At 41.4% G+C, this 24,281-nt stretch overlaps 1 protein-coding gene across 1 annotated transcript; it reads right to left on the reverse strand.

The window, feature by feature from the left end:
* Nucleotides 1-4,681: 4,681 nt before the first annotated feature.
* On the reverse strand, nt 4,682-15,466 carry Spcs3 (signal peptidase complex subunit 3). The gene is made up of 5 exons (XM_052752290.1): nt 15,223-15,466; nt 13,672-13,747; nt 11,053-11,127; nt 9,347-9,462; nt 4,682-7,751 (listed from the first exon to the last, which is right to left on the reverse strand). The coding sequence occupies exons 1-5, from the start codon at nt 15,363-15,365 to the stop codon at nt 7,619-7,621; spliced, it is 543 nt and encodes a 180-aa protein (XP_052608250.1). The 5' UTR covers nt 15,366-15,466; the 3' UTR covers nt 4,682-7,618.
* Between the last annotated feature and the right edge of the window lie 8,815 nt (nt 15,467-24,281).

Below are 24,281 nucleotides of genomic sequence, written 5' to 3' on the forward strand. Positions count from 1 at the left end.
AAGAGGCTACAGATTTGTACAGAAGACATACATCAATTATTTAAATTTAGTGCCCAGAGTATTTAAAATTTAAATCCCAAAGTATTTCTAGGATAAAGATGAATTTATAACAAAGTGAAACTAAACTGCATCACACATACCTGATGAATTACAGGATGAAGAACTCTCTCCCCTTCTTTATACCTTTATACTTCTTTATACCATGTAATCTGTAGTATTTCCCTTGTGGACTTGCTGTGATCCACTGACTTTTGGTTATATGATATGCTTGAGCCAACACTGAATAGGACTGATGCTTGTCACATTGGAGGTTTCACAATTTTCCATCAGTTTTGAGTACCAAAAGAAACCTTTTTGTTTTCCAATCTGGACCATGAAATGAAGACACATGAGTTTATCCTAGATCAGCCCTCCTTGATGCAAGAAACACTTACCTGTTTTCGTAGACTACCGTGAGTGTCCTCCTATTCAGAACGGCAGCAAAAAAGGACAAATCTGATGCAATATAGGCGGCAAACTTCCAAGGAAAGCTGGGAACTAATGCCCACGAAAGGAAAGCAGGGTGGGGAAGAGGTGATGTAGAAGACACGTGGAGAAAGAGGCCAGGAGCATGGCATTGCTCTAATTATTGATTTAAGCAGCAGCAATGGATACATATTTAGAATTACTCCTTAAATTACATGTAAATGGCTCATATATTCTTTTACCCATCATGTTTAAAAGGTAAAATACATTTTATAAGAATTTCTGATTGTTCTCTTTGATTAATCCACTTCAAGTAAAAATAATTCTTTATCATTTCACATTAAGCACTTATCACCAAGGCTAACTTAAAACAACTTATTTGTATGTGCATCCGTTTGCATATGGTATGCATATGTATGAGTACATGTATAAACACGTGAATATAGGTCAGAAGAGAATGTTCAGAGTTAGTTTTTGCCTCCCACCTTGAGGCAGGGTCTGTCTTGTTCTGGGCCTCTTCACTGCATACTCTAGGCCTTCTGGATGTTTCTCCCTTCTGACTCATCTCCATACAGGAACTATACTTACAAATGCAAGCCATAGTGTCTCTCTCTCTCTCTCTCTCTATATATATATATATATATATATATATATATATATATATGTGTGTGTGTGTGTGTGTGTGTGTGTGTGTGTGTGTGTGTGTGTGTGTATGTATGCACATATGTGTTTTCCAAGGAACTAAGTCATGTGATTCGGCTTATATAGCCAACATTTGTACACAGTAAGCCATTTTGCCAGTCAGAACTGTAACTTTTTAGAAGGAAGTGGGGGAGGAGAGAGGGAGGGGGAAGGGAGAGGGAGAGGGGGAGAGAAAGAAGCTAATTCATTTATCAATAGAAAATTTACTATGGGATGTTTTGAAATGCTTGCATCAAAAACAAAACATGTGAGCAAACCACGATATTCAGCCAACCAAATCGACAGTTTTCACATCTGCAGATCCACCCAAGTGTGTCAAAATAGTTAAAGTTCAACTGATGCTGCTCTGTGCTATGCAGTTAGGTCTGCAATGCCTGTGTCTGTTCTGAACATGTGTAGACTCTCTCTTCTCACCCTTAAATAACACAGTTTTACATAGCATTTACATTGTTTTAGGCATCACAGGTAATCAAGGGATGATTTAAAGTACAAGGAAGCCTACATATGTATTATGTGCAAACACTACACCTAAGAGACTCAGGCACCTTGGATTTTAGTGTCTTCAGGGAGTCCTTAAGAACTAATCTCCCAAGGATAGCAAAGGTCAATTGTAAATAAAATTTCCTAAACACATTTTCATTTCCTTGCTTTTTATTAAATCACATGGAAAATATTTATTTAAGTGTCCTAAAAGAAAACAAAGAAACCAAGTCTTCATACAGAAAACTGCTAACCGGTAAGGGTTCTATATGTACATATGTATATAGATATTCATTTGCGTGCATGCACACACAGAGGGGTGACAAAAGCTATAAATAATAGTACTACAAGATAACAAAGTAATGATTCGGCAAAACATTTGACAAGTTTGAGGCTAGCAAGGAACTTGACAGTGAGGAAGGTATTGTGTGTTCTGGTGGTGTGCTCTGTGAAACAAATCTTACACTTCTTATATCAAAGCTGTGGTGATACAGAAGTTCTAGTATGTTCTTTGGAGTTCAGATTACCTACAAATATCTAGGTCACACTCCTACCTCTCCCAAGCCCAGACACTATCAGTAATTCTGGACAGACGTTGTTAAACAATTCTGAGCAGACTTCGGCAAAGTATCATTTACATATTTAAATTGCATTAAGTTATATAAATAACACCATACATAAAGGGGCAAAACGTAAACTGGGCAAAAACCAAACCAAAACACTACACAAAAATAAAACAAAACAAATGAAAAAAAAATTTTTTTTCAACTTCTGGATGTAGTAATAAGCCACAAAGCTTAGGTCAGTCAGGCACAAGATGACCATCAGAAAATCCTTAAAGTTTGCACATCACACATCAAATGTGTGCAAACACACAAATTAAAAACAAAACAAACAAAAACATTCGTGCCAACTGGTTGCTCCCTGCTGCTCAGTTTCAGCTGGTGAGCATAAACAAAGTCGCAGCTTAATTAGGAATGCCAGTGGTTCTCAACCTGTGGGTTGAATGACCCTTTCACAGGGGTCACCTAGGACCATCAGGAAACACAGATATTTACATTACAATTCATAACAGAAACAAAATTAGCTATGACGTAGCAATGAAAATCATTTTATGGTTGGGGCTCACCCCAACATGAAGAATTGTATTAAGGGCCGTCACATTAGGAAGGTTGAGAACCACTGAATGAAGCAAAAGGTTAGGTTTCTTGCGAGTGGTATAGTTGTCTCTGAGAGTGACTGCCCAGCTGAAAACTATTTCCCACATGCCCCTTGCACCGATACTGGGCTGGGTAACACATTTACCCCGGGAATAGGTTGCCGGTGTAACACTAGAGGCCAAGTTGAGATGGTGAACTTTTTCTCCTTTTTTTTGAAATCTTACCCAATTAATTCAAATCCATGGGGGCTTGAAGAGAAAGAATGTAAATCCTCAGGTGACAGTCCCCCAAACCAGAAGACACCTGAGCCCTCCCATCGCACCTTGCTGAAGGATTCCTTAACAACCACAACAGCTACTGCATGAGTAAAAATAAATTCACTTAAGCTAGAGAAATGCTGTTACCTTTTATGGGACTTTGTGTTAACTCAGTTCTTAACTGGGCTCTCCAATACTGAGCAGAGAGCAACCATCAGGAGGTGGCAGTTCTGGGTTGTCTCCGTAAGGAAGTAGCAGCCACTGAAGCAGGGAACAACCCCTACTTCTCCAATTAACCTAGGAGACACCCACTGGGAAGAGTCCTCAAGATTCCTTTCCACCAAAGTAAAGCTACTCCAGATCCAGGCTGCACCTCAGAATCCTCTTCCTCACTACAGTCAGAAAATCCCTCCCCATTCTTTGGCTTAGGTCACGAGCTAGGAAAGTTCTAGCCATTCCAGGCCCCCACAAGGGCACGTAGATGAGGCACAGGCATGAACTGTATTTTGTGTTTCAAACGTTTAACTTTAACCAGCGCCTCTGCTGCCAACTCCAGACGCCTACTTCCAGTACTCACAGATAAGAGAAAGACAGAGAGGCTTCAGGGCTCCTTCAAAGGCGGTTTCTTCGCACACATTCACGCTAAAGTACCGGAACTGACAGGGGAAGCAGTGGTCACACATCAGGCAATGGCATCGAAAGCTGTTTTGCTTTTATGTTTTTCCAGGGAAAAGGTAAGCAGACAAGTGTGAAGCAAAGCTTCTAGAAATCAAAGAACGTTCTGTCCAGCATGGGGGTTCCTGGAGTAAGAGAGAAAACCCAGTGCCAAACCTCTTATTACCCAATGGAAGACTCAAACTCATTGATTTTCTTTTGATAGAGCAATTTTGTTTTGTTTGTCTAAGTTCGCTGATATGTGTTCCTTCTGAGAAACCCTTCTCTCGAGAGAAAGGAGAATTTCCACACCTCAGTAGGTTCCGAGCTGTCAACTGGACCAGACTAGAGTTAATATGCCCAAAGGAAGCTCGGGAAATACACTGGGCTTTCAAATAGCTGTACAGTGGGACTCACTTCTTCAGAGCTATACTTAACATGCAACTTGAGTATTTCACTTCAGTCTATTAGGGTTTTGTATGGTTTACTCAAATCCTCTTGTCACAGCCGCTCTGAATTAGTCCCCACTATGAAGACCCAGGAGACAGCGGTGGCAGAACCTGGAGCAACACCATCTACCTTTATTGGACAGTCCAACTGTCCAGCTTGAAGAGAGAGGAAGAGCAATCGGGAGGGAGAGAATAAAAAGGCAGCATTCACAAAGGGGACAGTGAACACACAGTTCCCATGGCTGGGTCACATCAGACACAAGCAAGTACTCTGCCATCAACATTTATTGGGTGCTTGCCTATCATCTGCTAGGTGCTGGGCAGGGTCCAAGGGCAGATCTGACAGCATGCTGCAAAGGACTGAAGCGTCTAGAACAGGGGCACAGAGCCCCGGGACCATCCTGGGTACACTGAAACCCAAAGCCTGGCTGTACTCTTCTTCCTAAAATCTAATAGTCACTACAACTGGGTTTCCTTTCGGTTTAGCCGCTTCACAAAGACACATACATACGGACATCTTTAAAATACATATGTTTACTCAGAGAAAAACTCATTTTATTAGAAAAATGTCCAATATTTATTGTAATTAAGAAAATCTTCACATATATATTCAGCATATTTATGGATTATTTTCTTGTGAATTTATTTTTTAAGTAAACAACTTTCCAAATTGCATAAAAACTATGGAATAACTTTCTGAAACATACATCTCTGAACCATTGGCAGTCTCACAGTACGGTACACAGGCTTGCTACTGAAAGCAAGGGAAGCTTTTGAGATAGGCAGATGATTGCTTACAGAGGTCACGGCTACAAGGGCTCCTCCATAAATGATCCATGTTAATCCAAAGTATAACACAGCAAAACCTCCACTAGCCTGTACCAGCCCCCATCCAAAGCTTTAGATCCTTAAAGCCCATGTCTTCACACGAAGAACTGACCAGCCAGACCATTGAAGAACTGTAAGATAACTACCAGAAAAGACATTCAAACCAACCAGTTTTCCTATCACATTCTTAACAGTTTCTGTCATTTCCTTTTCCTTTCAGCATAAGGACACTAAATGCAATGAATGGACGTAAAGCACAGAGGAGAAGCTGTTTTTGGGGAGACTGAAGGGATATGCTGAGCGCTACATCTTAAAGCTCATTTCTAACTGCAATCACTCTACTGAGTACCTTGCAATTATCCTCTTTTCCCAGAGCCCTCTCTGGGCTTAGACTCTACCCACAGATCACCTTCGTTAAAATCTGAAGCACCAAGTCTCTGTAGAGTCCTGATGAGACTTCTCTAAAACACGGAGACCAGAGATGCTTCTCAAACATGGAAACTTCGTAAGGTGGAGAACTGTTACAAACTAATAAAGCTGTGCACACACAAAACTGAGTTCCTGAGAACAGGGCTAGTGGTATGCTGGAGCAGCCATTTCCTGAGCAGCTCCCTTAGTCCAGTAAAAGAGAAGGCCTCTGTTACATTGTGCCAGCTGGGCTTTTCTGGTTCTCCTTACCAAACTACTAAAGTTGGGCTTTTCCAATAAATGGCAATTCTAGAAAACTTCAGTTCTAGTTTGTCTGTGCTAGATCCACTCATCACAAAATAAAGTGAACTATGAACGGAACTGAGGTCTGGCTTTAATGCTACAGGTTGTTTTGTGGCTTCCTTAACCAGGACACACCCAGATAATATTCTAAGTTTTGACACTTGCAGGTTATACACATCTAGTATCTGTGCAATGTATAAAGCTCAACTTTGTAGGTGTAAAATGTAACAGAAGCTCAGATCACTATGAACTATGTGATAATCTCCCCATCACCTTTCTGACCTCAAATGACTAAGGCGATTTCCTGTTCATGATCTGCTGAACAGAAAACACTTCAGATTTGTATCATAGTAAAGGATCATTTTTATAGACAAGGAAACATTTAATGAAACTGCTAGTGCCAAACTCAGGCTGTACCTTTGATCTTTCTGCTGGTTTGAAAACCTCATGCACATGCATTTGTAAAAACTGCACCACTACATACAAGAGCTGTTAAAATGAATGTCACTAGACAGTGATATACTTCACATGAGGTAAATAGAACAAATGCTAATTAATTTATGCTACTGCTAGAAAACAGCCCTTTTAAGTTACTGCTGGATGTACCTACAGTGTCTGTTCTTAGATTTAAGAGTAGCCAATTTGCAGCTGGTAACTCTGAGGGTGCTGATCACTACAAAAAAATTTTCATGTCAAATATAATTATATATTCAATCATATATAATGTATTTAATTTCTAAATTACTTTACAAATCTATGTACTTTTAATATGGGTAAAAATGAATAGCCACAGCCAAAAATATCAATGTGTAAGTTGTTGGCTGCTGGAAAATGAGTTTCACATTCTATCATTCCTAGAAGGAATGTGAAATAACAATAACTACAATAAAACTAGGAGAATGGGATTAATGTGTAGACTGAGGTATAAGAGAACTCCACCGCTTGCTATTTATATTTGGGTTCAAGGCAGTAAGTTTCTGGGTTTCAGTTTCTTCACCTGCAAAGAGTTAACATTTGAACCATCTACCTCATTAGGACTACTCAAGACAACATTCAAACATATGAGAGAATTTTGTAGATGGAAAAGCACACCACAAATATTCTTACTATTCCAATTGCTAAAATATGGAGCTAAGAAAACTGTAGCTAATTACAGAAGCATGGTCAGTGGGACAAATCCAGTTCAGGAGGCAACCCATGCAAGCGTTTTCAACTTTCAATGGCAAAGCTTAAAATTTGCAGAGATATACAAAGAAACATTCTGAAAACACTAAAAGACACACATTTAGCTGAGTTGAGACTTTAAAATGAGCCTGCAAGATTTTACAGCATACACAGAGGTTCTTGGTCTTTGTTTGGAGAAAGCTGCGATTCACCTAAGGAAGACAAGCATTATGGGGATTTCTAAAACAAATGGAATAAAATTTTACCACTCTGCTCTTTTGTAAACCAGACTTCAAAGAACCACATTAATGTTCCCAGTAATCTAACATACACTAAAAGATAAAAGAGAAAGTTCACGTGTAAGTCACAATCACTGTCAACTTACACGAACACAAAACATGTAATTCAGAATTCTTATGACTCTACAGACACCTGGAAGTTTAACAGCCCTTTATGCTCATTTTATATTCCATAAGACAAAGCAAATAAAAGAAATACTTCAAACCTGCCCTGCTCACAACTTCTCCCTATGCAGATGTCTCATTCATATACTGCTCTCTGGCAGTCTTTTGTTTGCAAAGCTAAGCTTAAGCAGCCCATAACCTTTCAGCTATGTCTTCTGATGTTAGTCTTTCTTACACCAAAACAGAAAGAAAAAGAAAAAAGTAACCAAAAACAAATGAAGATATAAGGAAGAGATGAGATGCAATTTATCACGTATAAAAATATGTTTCAAATTCAGAATAATTTAGTAACTCTTCGTTATTTCATAGGTATCTGGGAATGGGACAGACACATGTCCCGATCCTGTCACAAGAGGTAGGATTCCAGCATTTGGTACCACATTCCAAGATAGCGTCAAAGTGACGTTCCTGTTTCCCCTACAAAAAGATGTAACAGAAAAAGGTTAGCAGAACTTGTCATTTAATAAAATACTTTTAATCAAGGACTACAGAGCCACACACTTCATTTATAACTAATTCTAATAAGACAAAAACAGAACCATTTCTTCATACCATCTGACATCCACAAAAGACACCAGCATTAAATTCATAGGCAGCCTAAATGACCAACCTAAACTCACAGCTCAATTAATCACCAACAAAAAAGCTTACATGAATGAAACACAATGAAGACAAAATGAGACTCATGCCAGGAATCAGAAGGTAGTAATTTGAAATCTAATTTTGCTATTATTTAGAGGTGCAAACTCCAGCAGATCAAAATCTCCCATGTTCAAAAATCTTTATTTGGCCGGGCAGTGGTGGCGCACGCCTTTAATCCCAGCACTCAGGAGGCAGAGCCAGGCGGATCTCTGTGAGTTCGAGGCCAGCCTGGGCTACCAAGTGAGTTCCAGGACAGGCGCAAAGCTACACAGAGAAACCCTGTCTCGAAAAAACCAAAAAAAAAAAAAAAAACAAACAAAAAAAAAAATCTTTATTTGTAAGTCCAAAGGTATGGTTAGGTCAATATAGCTCTTTTCCTAAATCCTTTCTTACAAACCATAAAAAGGTCAAAATGACCTGAGATCTGACCACCAATCATTCTGATTTCCTCTTTTTGTGAAGAGTAAACTGAATTTGGAAAAAAGAAAATGAGAGAAGTGAAACTAGAAACCTAGGTATCTGACCTAGACTCAGCACGTCACTTCCTCATACAGGGCGCCCTGACTGGAGTTCAGGAAGCAGGCCTTCAACTTCACAGCAGCTATCCGACCACTCGTGAGAAAGCCCATGTCCTTGTCCACCCAACAGTAACAGCTACTGCACCGGTTAGTTTTCAGTCAACATGCCGAAGATATAGTCATCTCAGAGAGGGCACCTTAACTGAGAACCCCCATCAGACTGGCAGAGAGGCAAGCTTGTGGGGCATTTTATGATTAATGACTGATGTGAAAGGGTTCAGCCCACTGCAGGTGATACCCTCCCTGGGAGGGTAGTCCTGGGGGGTATAAGAAAGCAAAATGAGGAAACGAATCAGCAGCATTCCTCCACAGTCTCTGCTGCAGTTCCTGCTGTGGCTTCCCCTGGTGAACAGTAACCTGTAAGCCAAATAAAGCCTTTCTTCTCGGGTTGATCTGTTCATGTGTTTTACCACAGTAATGCAAGCAAACTACAACAGCTATGCACTTTCATTGTGATGACCGCATTTAGCATTACTAGAGAAATCATTATGACAACAGATGCCCATTTTTATCTTTCCTCGGTCTCCCAGCTGAGTTCAAAACACATAAACACTTCTCTCTCAAACTGCTTTACTGGTATTTCCATCCCCTGTCCCTAGCTCTATCCTCTTCCTTTTTTTCCTGTCTTGGGGGTTGAACCAGGTCCTTTGCATGGCAGGCAAGCGCTCTACCACTGAGCTATTATTTCCCCAGGCACACTATCTTTTCTTCAAAACAAAACCACATTTCATCTTCCTCTCACCAATCTTACTTCAAAATGTTAAAAATGACAAAAAAAAAAAAATTACTCACTTGAGGCCATTTCCATCATCGAAGAAAAAATACTTTGTCTTCATATCTTTCAAAAGCAGCTTCGGATTATCACCTCTCAAAACAATCTTGTCCCAAAGGACAACTTGGTTCAGAGCCTGCATCAAATTCAAAGTCAGTCAGATAACTAATCAGACACATTATCATTTCAAATTCAAAGTCTATGTAAGCAATGAGCTTGATGAATGAATGGAAATATATTCATTACTCACCAAAGCAGCAATTTAATTACAAATTAGTGTTCTCTTACTGCATTTACTGAAGTAAACCAGAATTACAAATACACCTTACATATACTCATCATAAAAGTAATATTGATTGACTTGATCTGTTTGGGAGGCATCCAGGCAGTGGGACCAGGTCCTGTGCTCATTGCATGAGTTGGTTGTTTGAAACCTGGGGCCTATGCAGGGACACTTGGCTCGGCCTGGAAGGAGGGGACTGGACCTGCCTGGACTGAGTCTAACGGGTTGATCTCAGTCCTTGGGAGAGGCTTTGCCCTGGAGGAGGTAGGAATGGTGGGTAGGCTGGGGGGAAGGGGAGGGGGGCGGGAGGGGGGAGAACAAGGGAATCCGTGGCTGATATGTAGAACTGAATTGTATTGCAAAAAAAAAAAAAAAAAAAAAAAAGGAAAAAAAAAGTAATATTGATCCTTGTAATTTTTTGATACCCACTGAATAGTGTTTATGTACAGTAGTTACTCTTATTTTGAAGAACAGCTTTTTCAATTTTTAAAATACATCTTGATGATCTTGAAATGCAGAGATCAAAACTCTTATTTTGAAGGCAAGCTTTTTCTGCTATTTTTAAAATGTTTTGTTGATTTAAAGTTCACTCACCCCAGTATTCCCAATGCCCAATGAAATACCCAGAATAAATTTTTTACTCCAAATAATTACCTGTAGTGCCAAAAATTAGTACATAAAGTGGTTTAACATGCTGCCAATATAGGTCAATAAATATAATAATAATAATACATGTCAAATAAAATATAGACCCATCTTTAATTACAAATACCTACACTGATGAACACAGAATTGCTTTGGCAAAAACAACATAGAAGCAACGTTTTGTTTCTACACATCTCAATTAGATGTGTTAAACCACTGCATACTTTCAGTAGTGGCACTAAAGAGAAAGCTAAGGCAATCAAACAATATTCTGCTGTAAAGCAGCATGCACATCCTTCTGGACCCTATAATGCTAGAGAGCCACCAGGCATGCACACAGTACCAACAGGCCACTGCAAGGGAGAAAGCTTTCTTACCAAAGCCATCTCGCCATAAGCTTTATTCATTTTGTTTTGTTTTTTTTTTTGGGGGGGGGGGTTTCGAGACAGGGTTTCTCTGTGTAGCTTTGCGCCTTTCCTGGAACTCGCTTTGTAGACCAGGCTGGCCTCGAACTCACAGAGATCCACCTGGCTCTGCCTCCCGAGTGCTGGGATTAAAGGCGTGCGCCACCACCGCCCGGCTTTGTTTTGTTTTTTAACTAAGCTATGCAGGTCAGATACTTTGACTATATAAAAATTGATACTCTTGGGCCAGTAAGAAGGCTCAGTGGGTCCAATCCCTGAAATCCTAAAGGTAGGAAAGAACTGTCTTTCTAACAGGTAACTTTTTTTAAAATTATATTCTCTCATAAGAAATAATGTTTAAAAAGAAACTATTACAATATACTTAGATACTTACATTATTTTTTGTTGAATACTCTGCTGACAAATAAAGAAATAACTGTTTAACGTTCCAATCAAATATATTCTCTAGATGTAAACAAATTAAGGACTCTAAAGTTTGCAAAGCAGCACACAACTTTCAAACAGATCTTATTCTTAAAATATCCCTAACAACATGAACATTAACATGAAATAAAACAGGTAGTCCAAAAATGTACAAAATTATTAATTTAAGAGAAAAATACAGGGTAAATATATTGTAAAATCTAGTACATTTGAAAAGGGGTATGTGTTAGGAATACATTACCATCCTCCCTGTTCCTGTAAACATAACTAGCTGACATATTTATTAAAAAAATAAACATAAGAAACTGAAGCTTTAATTCTGCCCATAGCAGAACCAATCATCACTAAAAAGAAGCAACATGTACATATGCACAGAGCTCAAAATTAACCAAGTACAGCCAGCATTCTATACAAGTTGATTTGGTTAAAGGTCAGTATAAATCATGACGTCTCGGCGTGTGGGGTTTTGTAGTAGGAGGGAAGAAACACTAACAGGGCTCCATTCATCTTGGAGAGGTATACTCGCGAGAATGAACTACAATACTATGCCACAATGGAGAAATGAGCTAACATGAGGATTTTTATTAAGTATTATATATAAATTACTGATTTTATTATACGTATATACATATTGATAGTAATAGGCTTATTATAATCTAGTTTTAAGGTACACCAACTATGAGTTATTGTTCAGAACTGAGGGTTCTACAGCAGTTCTTTACAAAAGAAAAAGGACATTTTCAAGTATTAGGAGCACATTAAGAAAATCTGAACAAAGCCAGGCAGTAGCACATGCCTTTAATCCCAGCACTCAGAAGGCAGAGGCAGGCAGGTCTCTGTGAGTTCAAGGCCAACCTGGTCTAGAGAGTGAGTTCTAAGGTAGACTCTAAAGCCACACAGAGAAACCCTGTCTCAAAACAAACAAACAAACAAACAAAAATCTGAACAAACTATAAGATTGTATAAAAAGAGTTGTCAAGAATGTCCTTGACCTGCCTAGGCTCAGTGTGCTGGGCTCTGCTGACTCCCCATGGGAGACCTCGATTTGGGGGATGTGGGGATGCAGGGTGGCTTGGCAAAGAGGGCTGGGAGGTGGGAGGAGGAAGGAGGGGGGAATCTGTGGATAGTATGTGAAGTGAGTAGAAAATTTCTTAATAAAAATGAAAAACAGCGGGCGGTGGTGGCGCACGCCTTTAATCCCAGCACTCGGGAGGCAGAACCAGGCGGATCTCTGTGAGTTCAAGGCCAGCCTGGTCTACAAAGCGAGTTCCAGGAAAGGCACGAAGCTACACAGAGAAAAAAACAAAACAAACAAACAAACAAACAAAAACAAAAACAAAAATGAAAAAAGAATGTCCTTGAATTGCTGATCCTCCAATCATGGCCCTCCCTCTGTGGTGCTGGGATTATAAGCATGTCTCACATACCCAGTTTATGCAGTGCTGGGTAAGCCCTCTACCAAATGAGTTACATTCCCAGCGGTTTAATGTAATTTTCCAGATTACGAATTACCACTTTCACCTATGTATAAACTCCTTCTTATCTGAAATTTTGAAAGTAGAATGAAAATTTAAATAAACAAAGTTTATCCTAAGATTTTTCTGATGGCATCTCTATTTCCAAAAACTGACTGTAAACCAATTCCTAGTCTATAACTGAATCCAAAAACTCGTTTCATAAAAACTGCAAATAGTTTCAGGATGAACAGCAGGTAAACCTATCAAACAGATGCTTTGGTCAGGTGCTTTACACAACTGTCTTCATAACCAATAGTAATAAATAATAGTAAGTATACACTGCCAGGATTCTAACCTGTGGCCCTAAGGAAGACTAAAGTTGCCAAGATGGTAAGCCGCTGAAGACAGAAACTGGAGATAAAGAGAAATCACCTCATCCTCACCACAGTAAATCTTCATTAAGATTTCTCTGACTCTAACAATGACAAAACGCTGATGTAATGCAGCATTTCTTTAACAAAAGGCCTTCTGAACCACCACAGATGCAATTTCTTTTTAAACATAAAAGAAATTTATGTTTAAATTTTTTCGTTTTGCTGTTGTTTTATTTTTCGAGACAGGGCTTCTCTGTCTACCAACCCTGGCTGTCCTGGAACTAGCTCTGTAGACCAGGCTGGCCTCTAACTTAGATTTACCTGCCTCTGTCTCCTAAGTACTGGAATTAAAGGTGTGTGTCACCACTGCCCAGCAACTTCCAAGTTTTTTGTTTCTTACCTATAATATGAGATGGAGAATTATTTGTGCCTGAAAATGGACTATTTCTAGGCAGACTGAGCTCTGGTGAATTTTTTTCTTCTTTAATCAAAATGATCTTTTATTTTTTTTCTTACCAAGATTCAAATTAATGTTTACAAGAAGAATTAAGATATATTCACACTCATGAGTCTCATGTTTTCTTAAAGTGTAAACAAGGAAATATCAACACTATTTTACAGATGACACTAACAGCCTGTGGTGGAGTCAATATTCACACTCACTCTTCCTCAAACTTCTACACTTGCATCTCATTTCAAAACTACAGAAAAAGCAATGAAATATTTGTGTTGAAGGATATCAGCAGTTATATCAAATGTGATGAATCCCAGGTCACTTCTTTCTCGAGGGCCAGTGAAGTCTTCTACATTTTTTCTAGAAGTAAAGATAAAAGTTTCACCATCCCTCACGGTACCACACAAAATTTACACAACTTAAACCCGCAAGGGCTAGCTGTGTGCATCAGTAAAACGACAATTCCACGAAGAAATGGGTGAAGAGAAACTGTAAGTGTGAAAATAAGTAAATATTATAATTCAGTGTAAAAGAAGGTAGTCAGCTATTTTCATTTGCCTTAAGAGAACCTTTGAGAAAACTCAAGATAAACAGAAAATTAAAAGGAAAACACAAATACTTCATGGAGAGCAGGTAAAAAGAGTGCATGAGCACTGAGAGTGGCACAAGGTGATCTGGAAAACAGCAGCACATGTTTATGAGAGCACACCATATGTCAGAGCCACCACGGATTTTACACAACTATCTTAAATCCGTGCAACAATCCTTCCGGTTACTTTCTTTGCTTCCCACAAAACTTAACAAGCACAAGAGCAAGAAACCTGTTTAAGATCACATCCATGTTGTAATTCGCTTCAAGTTCACCTCACAGGCCACAGAACTGAAAGTGATGGCGGGGCTGGTGTCTAAGCCACATCTATTTACACCATCAACAGTATCGAATAAAAATCAATATAGGATAAATTTTAAAAAAATCAAAAGCAGCAGCAGCTGCAGTAGTCAAGGTGGGGTGGGGGGCACTTGTGATTCTGACAAAAAAAAAATAAACAAAGGCTAAAGAAGGAGACAGACTATTATAGAAGACCGCACAGCGCAAACAAGAACTAAAAACACTGTATTAAAAATACAAAAGTGATAGAAAATAGAGGGGAAACGCTATAAATAAAACAGGCAGTAGGGGAAGGGCAGTCACTCTGAAATTCTATTTTTAGTGTCTCCAAGGAGGTATCCAGGTTGCTGGCTGAAGAATGACAATCAAAACTAACAAGAAAGCGCTGTATCCAAAGGCTAGGGTGTTTAAAGCGCCCCAGCGCACCCTGCCCAGGCTCACATCCCAACTTCAGGGCAGTTTAGTAGTAACGTGTGTGTGTGTGTCCGGAAGGTGGAAAGGCAAAGCCTGGAAGGGGAACTGTCAAAGAGGACCAACTGTGGAGGGACTGTGACCCCAGGGCCACCCACCGAACCGCTTTGGCCTCCCCCACGCCAGGGTGGTGCGAGCCGCGGCCCGGGGCGGCCCCGGGGGCTGACCGCGGACCCCACGCGCGCTCGCAGGCCCCCGGGGAGGCGGCAGGCGGAAGCGCGGCTGTGGGTGTGCTGTTGTGTTGCTCCCTCATTGGCCAGGGTGGGTGAGGGACGGGAGGGACAGGAAGGAAGGGGAGCGCTCACCCCGGGGCCACTCGGGGAGCTGACCCAGCGCAGGGCTGGGGTCCGAAGGCCACCGGGGGCCACGTGTCCCCACGAGGGGACGGCCCGGGGACGGCGCTGGCGCTCACACACGCGCTCACACACACACACACACACACACACACACACCCCCGGCTCCCGGCCGCACTCACAGCATGATCCGCGAGACGTGCAGCCGCACCGGGACGCTCCGGTCTTTGAAGGCGGTGGTGATGAAGCAGCCGAAGGTGAGCGCCGCCATCACGCTCAGCGAGAAGGCGAACAGGGAGTTGGCGCGCGACAGCACGGTGTTCATCGTGACGGCCTTCACCGCGGGAGCCCCCGACGCCGCCGGCACCCGTCCCCCAGGCCCTCCCGGGTTCCGGCGGCCGACTACACACCAGCCCCTCCCACCCGCGCGCGCGTACCGCCACCCCCCCCCCCCGCCTCCCTCGGCCCCGGCCCCGCCCCCGGTGCGCACGTTCCGGGAGCGCGCGCCGCCGCCCCGCCCCCTTTCCGGTCCTGGAATGGCTGGAGCGCGCACGCTCTCCACACCCACACCCACCCTCGGACACACCCACCGCGCGCCCGTGCACGCGCTGGGAGGCGGGGGCTCTCAGCCGGTCCGCCAATCAGCAGGCAGCACTGGGGTGGGGTCTGGCCGCAGGAGACCCGCCTCCTCCTGGGCTCACTTCTCTCTGGGTCCTTGGGTTGGCGGGGAGCAAACCCATTGCCAGTTCGCCCTCTGCTCTGCTTTGGGGGGGGGGGGGACTGTGGCTCCTTAATTATACTTGTGACATTCACTTTCAAAGCGCGTGGTCCAAGCTCCCCTCTATCAAAGCTGATGAATTACGGCATTTTTATAAAGTGGGGGGGGGAGTCATTCAGGCTCCTTAATAGCAGTAAGGAGCACTACCGTTGGTGCGTCTTTGCTGTCCGTCAACCATCCTTAAGTCTTAATTCCTGTTGCTTTGCTTTCAACACAGAATGGAAGTTCTGCTTACAGTATGTGTGTTCGTAGCACAATTCCAAATATTTTCAAACTTAGCCAAACTAGGTAAAGAATATGTAGACCATGAAAGGTGTCAATGAGAAACTGATACTGGTTGAACTCCTTTCAGTCATTACCATTCGATTAATTTCATACAGCGCGCAGGTAGGATTTTTAAGAATTGTCAGCCGGGGCGGGCGGTGGTGGCGCATGCCTTTAATCCCAGCACTAGGGAGGCCCAGGCAGGCGGATCTCTCTGAGTTCAAGGTCAGCCTGGTCTACAAAGTGAGTTCTAAGACAGGCTCCAAAGCTACGCAGAGAGACCTTGTCTCGAAAAAAATCATTAACAAAAATAAAATAAAAAAGAGTTGCCTAGCACATGGCAGGAACAGTTAAAGGCCTTGAATAGAGAATGCAACACAAATAAGTCCAGCCTCAAACAGAATAGAGCCAAGAAATGAAATGTGTAGTAATTTTAATCCGAACGGTCTTTAGTTGCGTTAAAACCTTGATTTTTTTTTTTACTCTCCCAGGTAGCCACACTTTATTCAATAAAACAAGATTCTAATAAATACTTACTGTGTTCAAGTGACACAAATGTACATTGATCATTTTCTACCCCACTGAAAGTAATCAAAAATCAAATCAGGTATAAATACTGAGAGATGCTACATAATGCTACAGACATAAAATAAAGAGGCTATATATGTGGTGAGGTGGAACAAAACTACATGCAAAATTTTTAAAGCCATCCTACACACTACTTTATGTTATTGCTATAGAGTATAATGTAGAGAAAGGATGCCTGTTGTGGCAGATAAGGAGGGCCAGGATAAATGCCACAAAACATACTGAACAGGTACAGGTATATGGAAGACACACTCAGTGATCTGCTCCAACTAAACAAAGTGCATGTGAAACAACAGGCTAAAGTAAACGTGGGAAGGTAATGGCCTATTGTAGAAAACCCGTCCACGAATACTATTCAGCTGTAAAGAAAAGTGAAGTCATGAACTTTGCAGGTAAATGGATGAAACTAGAAAAGAACATATTGAATAAGGTAATCTAGACCCTCGAAAGACAAACCTCCCGTGTTTTCTCTCACTGGAGGCTCCTAGCTCCATATTTTCAGATATGAATAGTAACTTGCAGAACTTCCTTAAGAATCGTAACTTCTTATAGTAACTACAGAAACCAAGAACGTAAAATAGGACCATTAAAAGGATGGGGGATTGGGAAGCAAGAGAGAGAAGACTAACAGGGTACAAGTAATCTGATCAGGGAAATGAGAAAGGGTGGTTCTTAGGAAGAGGGAGGGAGGTAAATACAGAAGAAGGTGGGAGGGTAAAGCGGAATAGCGGGGTGCAGTGATCTGATAGTTAAATGGAAAGGGGGCGCTTTTTAGGGAGGGGTAAGGAGGTATATTCAAGAAGAGGTCGGGTGGTGGTGGTGCTGTTAGAATCCTGTACATGCGCAGCTTGGAGTCTTGCATCTTACATCATCAGCGGGCTCTGGCGACTACATACCCGCCTTAAAAAGCCTGACGCGGATCCCCACCCCTCTCTCTGTGTGTTCTCTGCTCCCTGCTCTCTGCTCTCCTCCCGCCATATTTCTTTCTCACCAGGCCTGCCTGTCCCCCCTCCTATCCTCTCCTTTCTAATAAAGCTCTTTGTAGCTCTGGTAGCATGACCGTGCAACCAGCACCAATTACCTATCAGGTGCATGCCTGTCATCCCAGCACTCGGGACGCAGAGCCAGGTGAATCTCTGTGGGTTCGAGGCCAGCCTGGTCTACAGAGCAAGATCCAAGACAGGCACCAAAACTACACAGAGGAACCCTGTCTCGGGGGGAAAAAAGAAGAGGAGGAGAAGAAGGAGGAGAAGATGAGGGAGGAGAAGGAGAAGGAAAAGAAGAAGAAGAAGAAGAAGAAGAAGAAGAAGAAGAAGAAGAAGAAGAAGAAGAAGAAGAAGAAGAAGAAGAAGAAGAAAGAAGAAGGGTAAGATAACAAAAAGGATGTCAGAAAAAGGGAGAAAACATACTATTTACCCAAAGAAAAACCTACAATGCATGTAATTCAGTGTATTAATATATATGTATAGATTTAATGAACTTTTCTCAGCTGACAATTCTCCCTTCAAGATCCAAAGACCACCTAACAAAAACCCTGCTACACGAGAAGGCCTCTTTTGAATTGTTGGCCAGGGTTTTCCAAGAGACTCCCAACACATACAGCCTATTGCTGTTGCCAGTGGTTGGCCTCCAGAAGGTAAGTCCCTATTGTTGCTTGTACTTCAGAAAGAGGTCCCAGAGGCCTCTGGACTGGAGCTGATCTGAGTGCCTCCTCCCTGAGGACTATCATGTTACCATGCTAGCTTCAAAGGTAGGAGGCAACCAGAGTCCTATCCAGTTATGACACCATTGAACAACATCAATGACCAGCATGGCACAATAACCCGAAGGTTATTGCCTTGGTGTAACCATAAACTTTCTAATTGGACTTAAGGCCCTCTCAACAGGATACAAACTATGTCTGGTACTGGAAACCTAGCTAACTACTCAGTACTAGTGAGTTATGAATATTGGAAAAGAATCTATACCCACTACTTTAGTAAACCAGCATAATCCTTAACAACAATCTCTAAGTATTTAAACCCACAGGTAAGTTTAGTCTTCACTCCTCATCAAGGAATCTTCTCTTTGCAACAGACGGAGATCACTACAGAAAACCACCACCAATCAAAGTATAGAGTTTCCGAGCCCTGTCTCAGTGAGTACATCTACAAAGCACTTCGGCTCCTAAAGCTCAGAGAACATTGCGGAAGAGGTGAAGGAAAGACTGTGAGAGCTATAGGGACAGGGAGTTTGCTGTGAGATTATGTCTCCTAGTAATATCTGAAGCTACATAAAGTTATACCACATGACTGACTAAATATGAGCTGAACAAGGATGATGCCAATGGACATGACAAAGTGGAAAGGGAAAAGCCCATGAGGCCTCAGCCCCACACAAGAACTGCAGGCGACTGAGGAATTCTGGGAGCAGGAGAAAGAGTTTTCCCCAGGGAAGAGCACACTAATTGGTTGCCCGGTACAATGGCCAACCCTGAAATTACACATACAAGTAGATTATACGAACTGAGAAGATTATATTTAGAAATATATGAATATACATGTGTATGTGCATGCTATAACAATGAATGAAAAAGAAGCCATGAGTTTGAAAGAGAGCAAGGAGGGGGTTATGGTAGGGTTTGGAAGGAGGAAACGGGCGGGATAAATGTTGTAATTATAATCTCAAAACTTCAGAGAGTTATCTCAGATGCATGGCAATCATTCTATGTGGGCATCCACTCATGTACAGAAATATAGCCAAATTAATTTGTGTGTATGTGTGTATTCCCTTTGGGCAGGTGTGGGGGCCCACAGAGACCCCAGCTTGTGGCTTGTTTTCATTTTGAGTCAAGGTCAGAGAGTCTGGCCTTGTTTTCCCCTGCAAGGCTGCGTAATAAAATGTTTTGGCCAAAGGCGTGATTACCAGGTATCTTCTACCTCAGGTACTATTTACAGGACCCTTTGCCATAAGGTGTGGTTACCAGATGTATTGAGCACTATGGAGGTGTTTATACTTGACTGTACTTTGTTCCTTGAACTGTGATATCCTTGAAAGGGGAAGGTCTTTTTGCCGCCCCCCCCCCCACTTTGGGTATATAAAGGCTATGAATAATAAACTCAGGTGTCTGTGGTATTGACCCAGAACCCTCCCAAAGCTATCCTGTGTCTGTCTTTTTCTTCATCGATGTCTATATTTTATAGCTATCATTTCCCAATTCCACACTCCCCACTTGAGAACCGTGCAACAGGTTGAGTGGGACTTGAGAGATAGGTTTATTCTGTATTCTATTTGAGTAAATAAACAAACTTAACTTTTAGAAGATTTTAAAAAAAACTGACCATGAAGCCTGAGCTTTATATTAAAGAAATTATATATTGTGAGAAGCATCGGGTACTCTTTTGTGAAATATGCACAACAAGGGAACCATGAGGATGGTCCAGTGAAACAGAAAAAAAAAAAAAAAGGAAATGGATCGGAGGAACATTTCAGAAGCCATATCTGCATGATTTAGCCAGGGGAACTCTGCAGAAGAGGGGGAGGAAAGATTGTAGAAGCCAGAGGAGTTGAAGACACCACAAGAACACAGCCACAGAATCAACTAAGCAGGGCTCATGGGGGAGCAGAGACTGAAGCAGCAATCACAGAGCCTGTATGGGTCTGAGCTAGCTCCTCTGCATATATGTTATGGTTGTATAGCTGGGTGTTTTTGTGGGATTCCTAACAGTGGAAGTCGGGGGGTGTCTCTGGCTCTTTTGCCTGCTCGTAGTAGGACCCTTTTCCTTTTCCTTCTACTGGGTTGCCACAACCAGGCTTGATATGAGGGTTTGTGCTGTAGTTTTCCTGTGTCCTGTGCTGCCAGCAGTTGGGACAAATCTCTCCCACTTGCGTCCTCCAAGTAAACACACAGAGACTTATAAACTGTATGGCCATGGCAGGCTGCTTGCTATCTGTTCTTATATCTTAAATTAACCCATTTCTATAAATCTATACCTTGCCACATAGCTTGTGGCTTACTGGTATCTTACATCATGCTTCTCCTTGTGGCATGCCACAGAATTCCCAGAATTCTCTTCCCTCTTTGTCGCACCTATACTTCCTGCCTGGCTACTGACCAATCAGTGTTTTATTTATCAATCAATCATCCACAGCATTGTGCCTAGTCATATTATATCTTGTTATGCTGTGTTCAGTTGATATCCCTGGGAGGCCTGCTCTTCATTGGAAGGGAAATAGAGAAGGAGTGGATCGGGGTAGATGGGGAGGAATGGGAGGAGTGGGGGAACAGAAACTGCAGCAGGGATGTGATGTATGAGAGAAGAATAGAAAAAAGAAATACGAAATAAGGCTGGTTTTGAGATGGAAATGTATTTGGTGGGATATGTGATTGAATCTATTGAAGGCTGATATTTAGAACATATCCATTAATTCAAATTTTGTTAGCAAGTTTGTAGAACATAAACAGAATAATTAAAGAATTAAAAGACAACATGAACAAATGATGAAAAATGATTTACATTATCTGCCAATGTCTTAGTTTGGGTTTTTATTGCTGTGAAGAGACACCATGACCAAAGCAACTCTTACGAAGGAAAACATTTAATTGGGGCTGGCTTACAGTTCAGAGGTTTAGTCCATTATCTTCATGGGGGAAGCATGGTGGCATTCAGACAGACATGTTACTAAAGAGGTAGCTGAGAGTTCTACATCTTGATCTGCAGACAGCAGAAGGAAGCTGTGTGCCACCCTGGGCATAACTTGAGCATACAAGAGACCTCAAAGCCTGCCTCCACAGTGATACATGTCCTCCAACAAGGCCACACCTACTCCAACAAGGCCACACCTCCTAATAGTACCTTTCTCTATGGGCCAAACATTCAGGCACATGAGTTTATAGGGGCCATATCTATTCAAACCACCACAACCAACAATAAGAAAAAAGATGGACAAATGGGAAGGTAAAGACACAGAACCATCTATGATCTTTAGAGAAAACGTCAGAAGAGGAAGCCAGCCTAAGACTAAGCAGTATACACACTGGGTTTGATAACTATAGCTGGTCAAATGTCCTCAATTCACATCTTGCATAATTTAAACATTCGGTAGATTTGTGGCACAGTGAAAAACGGGTGAAATCAAAGTATGTTAAATGATATAAAATAAGAGAATGTTTATCTGACATATTTGGGGACCCAAAAAGCTATTCTAAGGAAAGAGTAGAGGTAAATGTTGCCTCTCGGATCTGTATATTATTGTCCGTCTTTTAAAGTTCATTTTTATATGTTGGCCATTGTCCAGTCATCTTGCTGTCTCCTTTCTTAATGTATTTTCACATGCTGACTAAGCTGCCTATTTGGTAGAAATCACAAAGGGAGAAATATTTGTTGGTGGCTGACACTACTGCCTAAAAACCCAAAAGATTTAATGGTTTCAATAATCGAAAGCAACCTTTTATATAATGCAGTATAATAACAGTTAAATTGCATTTTAATATTATTCCACATTAAGCCCACAAGATGCTCTTGTTCAGTGTTTTAAGAATAGTAAAGGAATGAATTTTAAATGATTTGAGACTGTTATACACACATAAACAGGTAAATATAAGTCTAGTTTAGCAAAATTAATGTCCTTCAAATAGACTTGGATGTTATTAAGTGGGGCAAAACCAAACAACCATTTTCAATTCCATTACCCTTGTTAAAGAACAAGGGATTGTACTGAAACACTGAAACATGATGTTTTCATCATATTTCTTATTTATGTATCATTCAGGGTGATTATGCCAGGCATTTCTGCCACTATATAATAAGACATTGCTAAGGATTTGGACTTTAGAGAAGATAATCCATTGCAAAGGATGGGGGAAAATAATGGGAAATGCCCCATTGTTATTGTCTAAATTCAAACAGATCCTCTGCTACCAAAAATTCCAGTAGGCAACTCTACTTAGAAAACTTCTTTTGGCAAAGTAAGAGGACCAAAGTCAGTCAAACTGCTTTTAAAATCATGTGAACAGAGAGATCGACTCCAGAAACAAAATCAAACATGAACTCTAGAACAGAACTGCTCCTACACATGTCTAATGCAAAATTCCTTACCTGGCTAGTTTTTCTTGGACTATTTAAAGACCTAAAAAAAAAAGCAAAAACAAATAATTTAAAAGTAAAATAACATGCTATGATTGCATTGGTATGAAAACAAATCCAAGCAGGATTACATGTATTTTTTCTTTTTATTCTTCAAAAATTAAAAAAATGAAAATATTTCTGGGCATCCACAACTATTCTCCAGACTTAGCCTCTATGCCTTCTATGACTATAAGCTAAGTCAGCTCTGGTACAGGTTCTGTATGCTCTCTCTCACACCTAAAAGTCTGAGACTCAAGCTCAGGCTTAGTAAGTTCCCACTAGTTTAAATACTTGGTCATTTATTTCTCAGTGATCTTGGCCAATGTGCTGGGAATGCTGTGAATGTGTTGCTCTGATTGATTGATAAATAAAACGCTGATTGGCCAGTAGTATCCTCTAGGCAGGATAAGGAGAGAGGAGAATACTGGGAGGTGGAAGGCTGAGTCAGGAGATGCTGCCAGCCGCCGCCATGAGAAGAAAATGTAAAGTACCAGTAAGCCACAAGCCATGTGGCAACTTATAGATTAATAGAAATGGGTTAATTTAAGATAGAAGAACTAGATAGCAAGAAGCCTGCCATGGCCATACAGTTTATAAGTAATATAAGTCTCTGCATGTTTACTTGGTCCAAGCTGCTACATGACTGGGGGGGTGAGAGAGATTTGTCTTGACCACAGGCCCAGGCAGGACTAGAGAAAACTCAAACTACACCAAAGTAACAAAATAATGAAGTCTTGAAGGAACCCAATTATCAACATCTTTATCCTTCCACAGAAAGAAGTAAAAATGAAAATGGGAATCAAAATATCACTTTTGTTACCAGTAGAACAATATTGGTCCCTGTGGTGCTTTTAATGAAAATGGCCCCCATAGGCTCATAGCGGGTGGCACCATTGGGAACTGTGGCCTTTTTGGAATAGGTATGGCCATGTTGAAGGAAGTATGTCACTGGGGGTGGGCTTTGGAGTATCAGAAGCCCAAGCCAGGCCCAGTGGCATTCTGTTTGTTCTGCCTACCAGTTTGAATACAGAACTCTCAGCTACCTCACCAGTACCATGTCTGCCATGTGCCGTCACACTTCCCACCATGATGACAATGAACTAAACCACTGACCTATAAGCCAGCTCCAATTAAATGTTTTTCTTTATAAGAGTTGCAGTGGTCATGGTGTCTCTTCACAGCAATAAAACCTTAAGACAGCCTTAACATTTACTTGTAAGAATTGTAGAAGCTCTCCTGAAACAAAGTGAGACTGCTATCGTGAAGCCCTCCTTCCTGGGGAGAACTTGGCTTCTAAGAGGCAAAACAGAATAGAGACGCTAAACTATGTCCATACTTTCCTCTCAGCTCCTTCCTATCACATAATTCACTTCATGCAAAGGGCGACAAGAAGGGGAATGGTTGCAGAGCACAAAATCTCAAAGTGACTTATCCTAGTAACAAAATGCCACTCCAAATTGACCCGAGGTCTTTAAATAGTCCAAGAAAAACCAGCCAGATAAGG

This window comes from Peromyscus californicus, unplaced genomic scaffold (genome assembly GCF_007827085.1).
Source record: "Peromyscus californicus insignis strain IS unplaced genomic scaffold, ASM782708v3 Scaffold_23__1_contigs__length_62951481, whole genome shotgun sequence".
Taxonomy (NCBI): domain Eukaryota; kingdom Metazoa; phylum Chordata; class Mammalia; order Rodentia; family Cricetidae; genus Peromyscus; species Peromyscus californicus.

What these genes read in the sequence shown, in the direction of transcription:
- Spcs3 (XM_052752290.1), bottom strand. Translation starts at nt 15,365, where the DNA reads ATGAACACCGTGCTGTCGCGCGCCAACTCCCTGTTCGCCTTCTCGCTG. An exon ending in CACGTCTCGCGGATCATGCT is followed by an intron (nt 13,748 to 15,222) that starts GTGAGTGCGGCC and finishes CTTTACTTCTAG; the next exon opens with AAAAAATGTAGAAGACTTCA. An exon ending in AGTATTCAACAAAAAATAAT is followed by an intron (nt 9,463 to 11,052) that starts GTAAGTATCTAA and finishes AATTTGATGCAG; the next exon opens with GCTCTGAACCAAGTTGTCCT.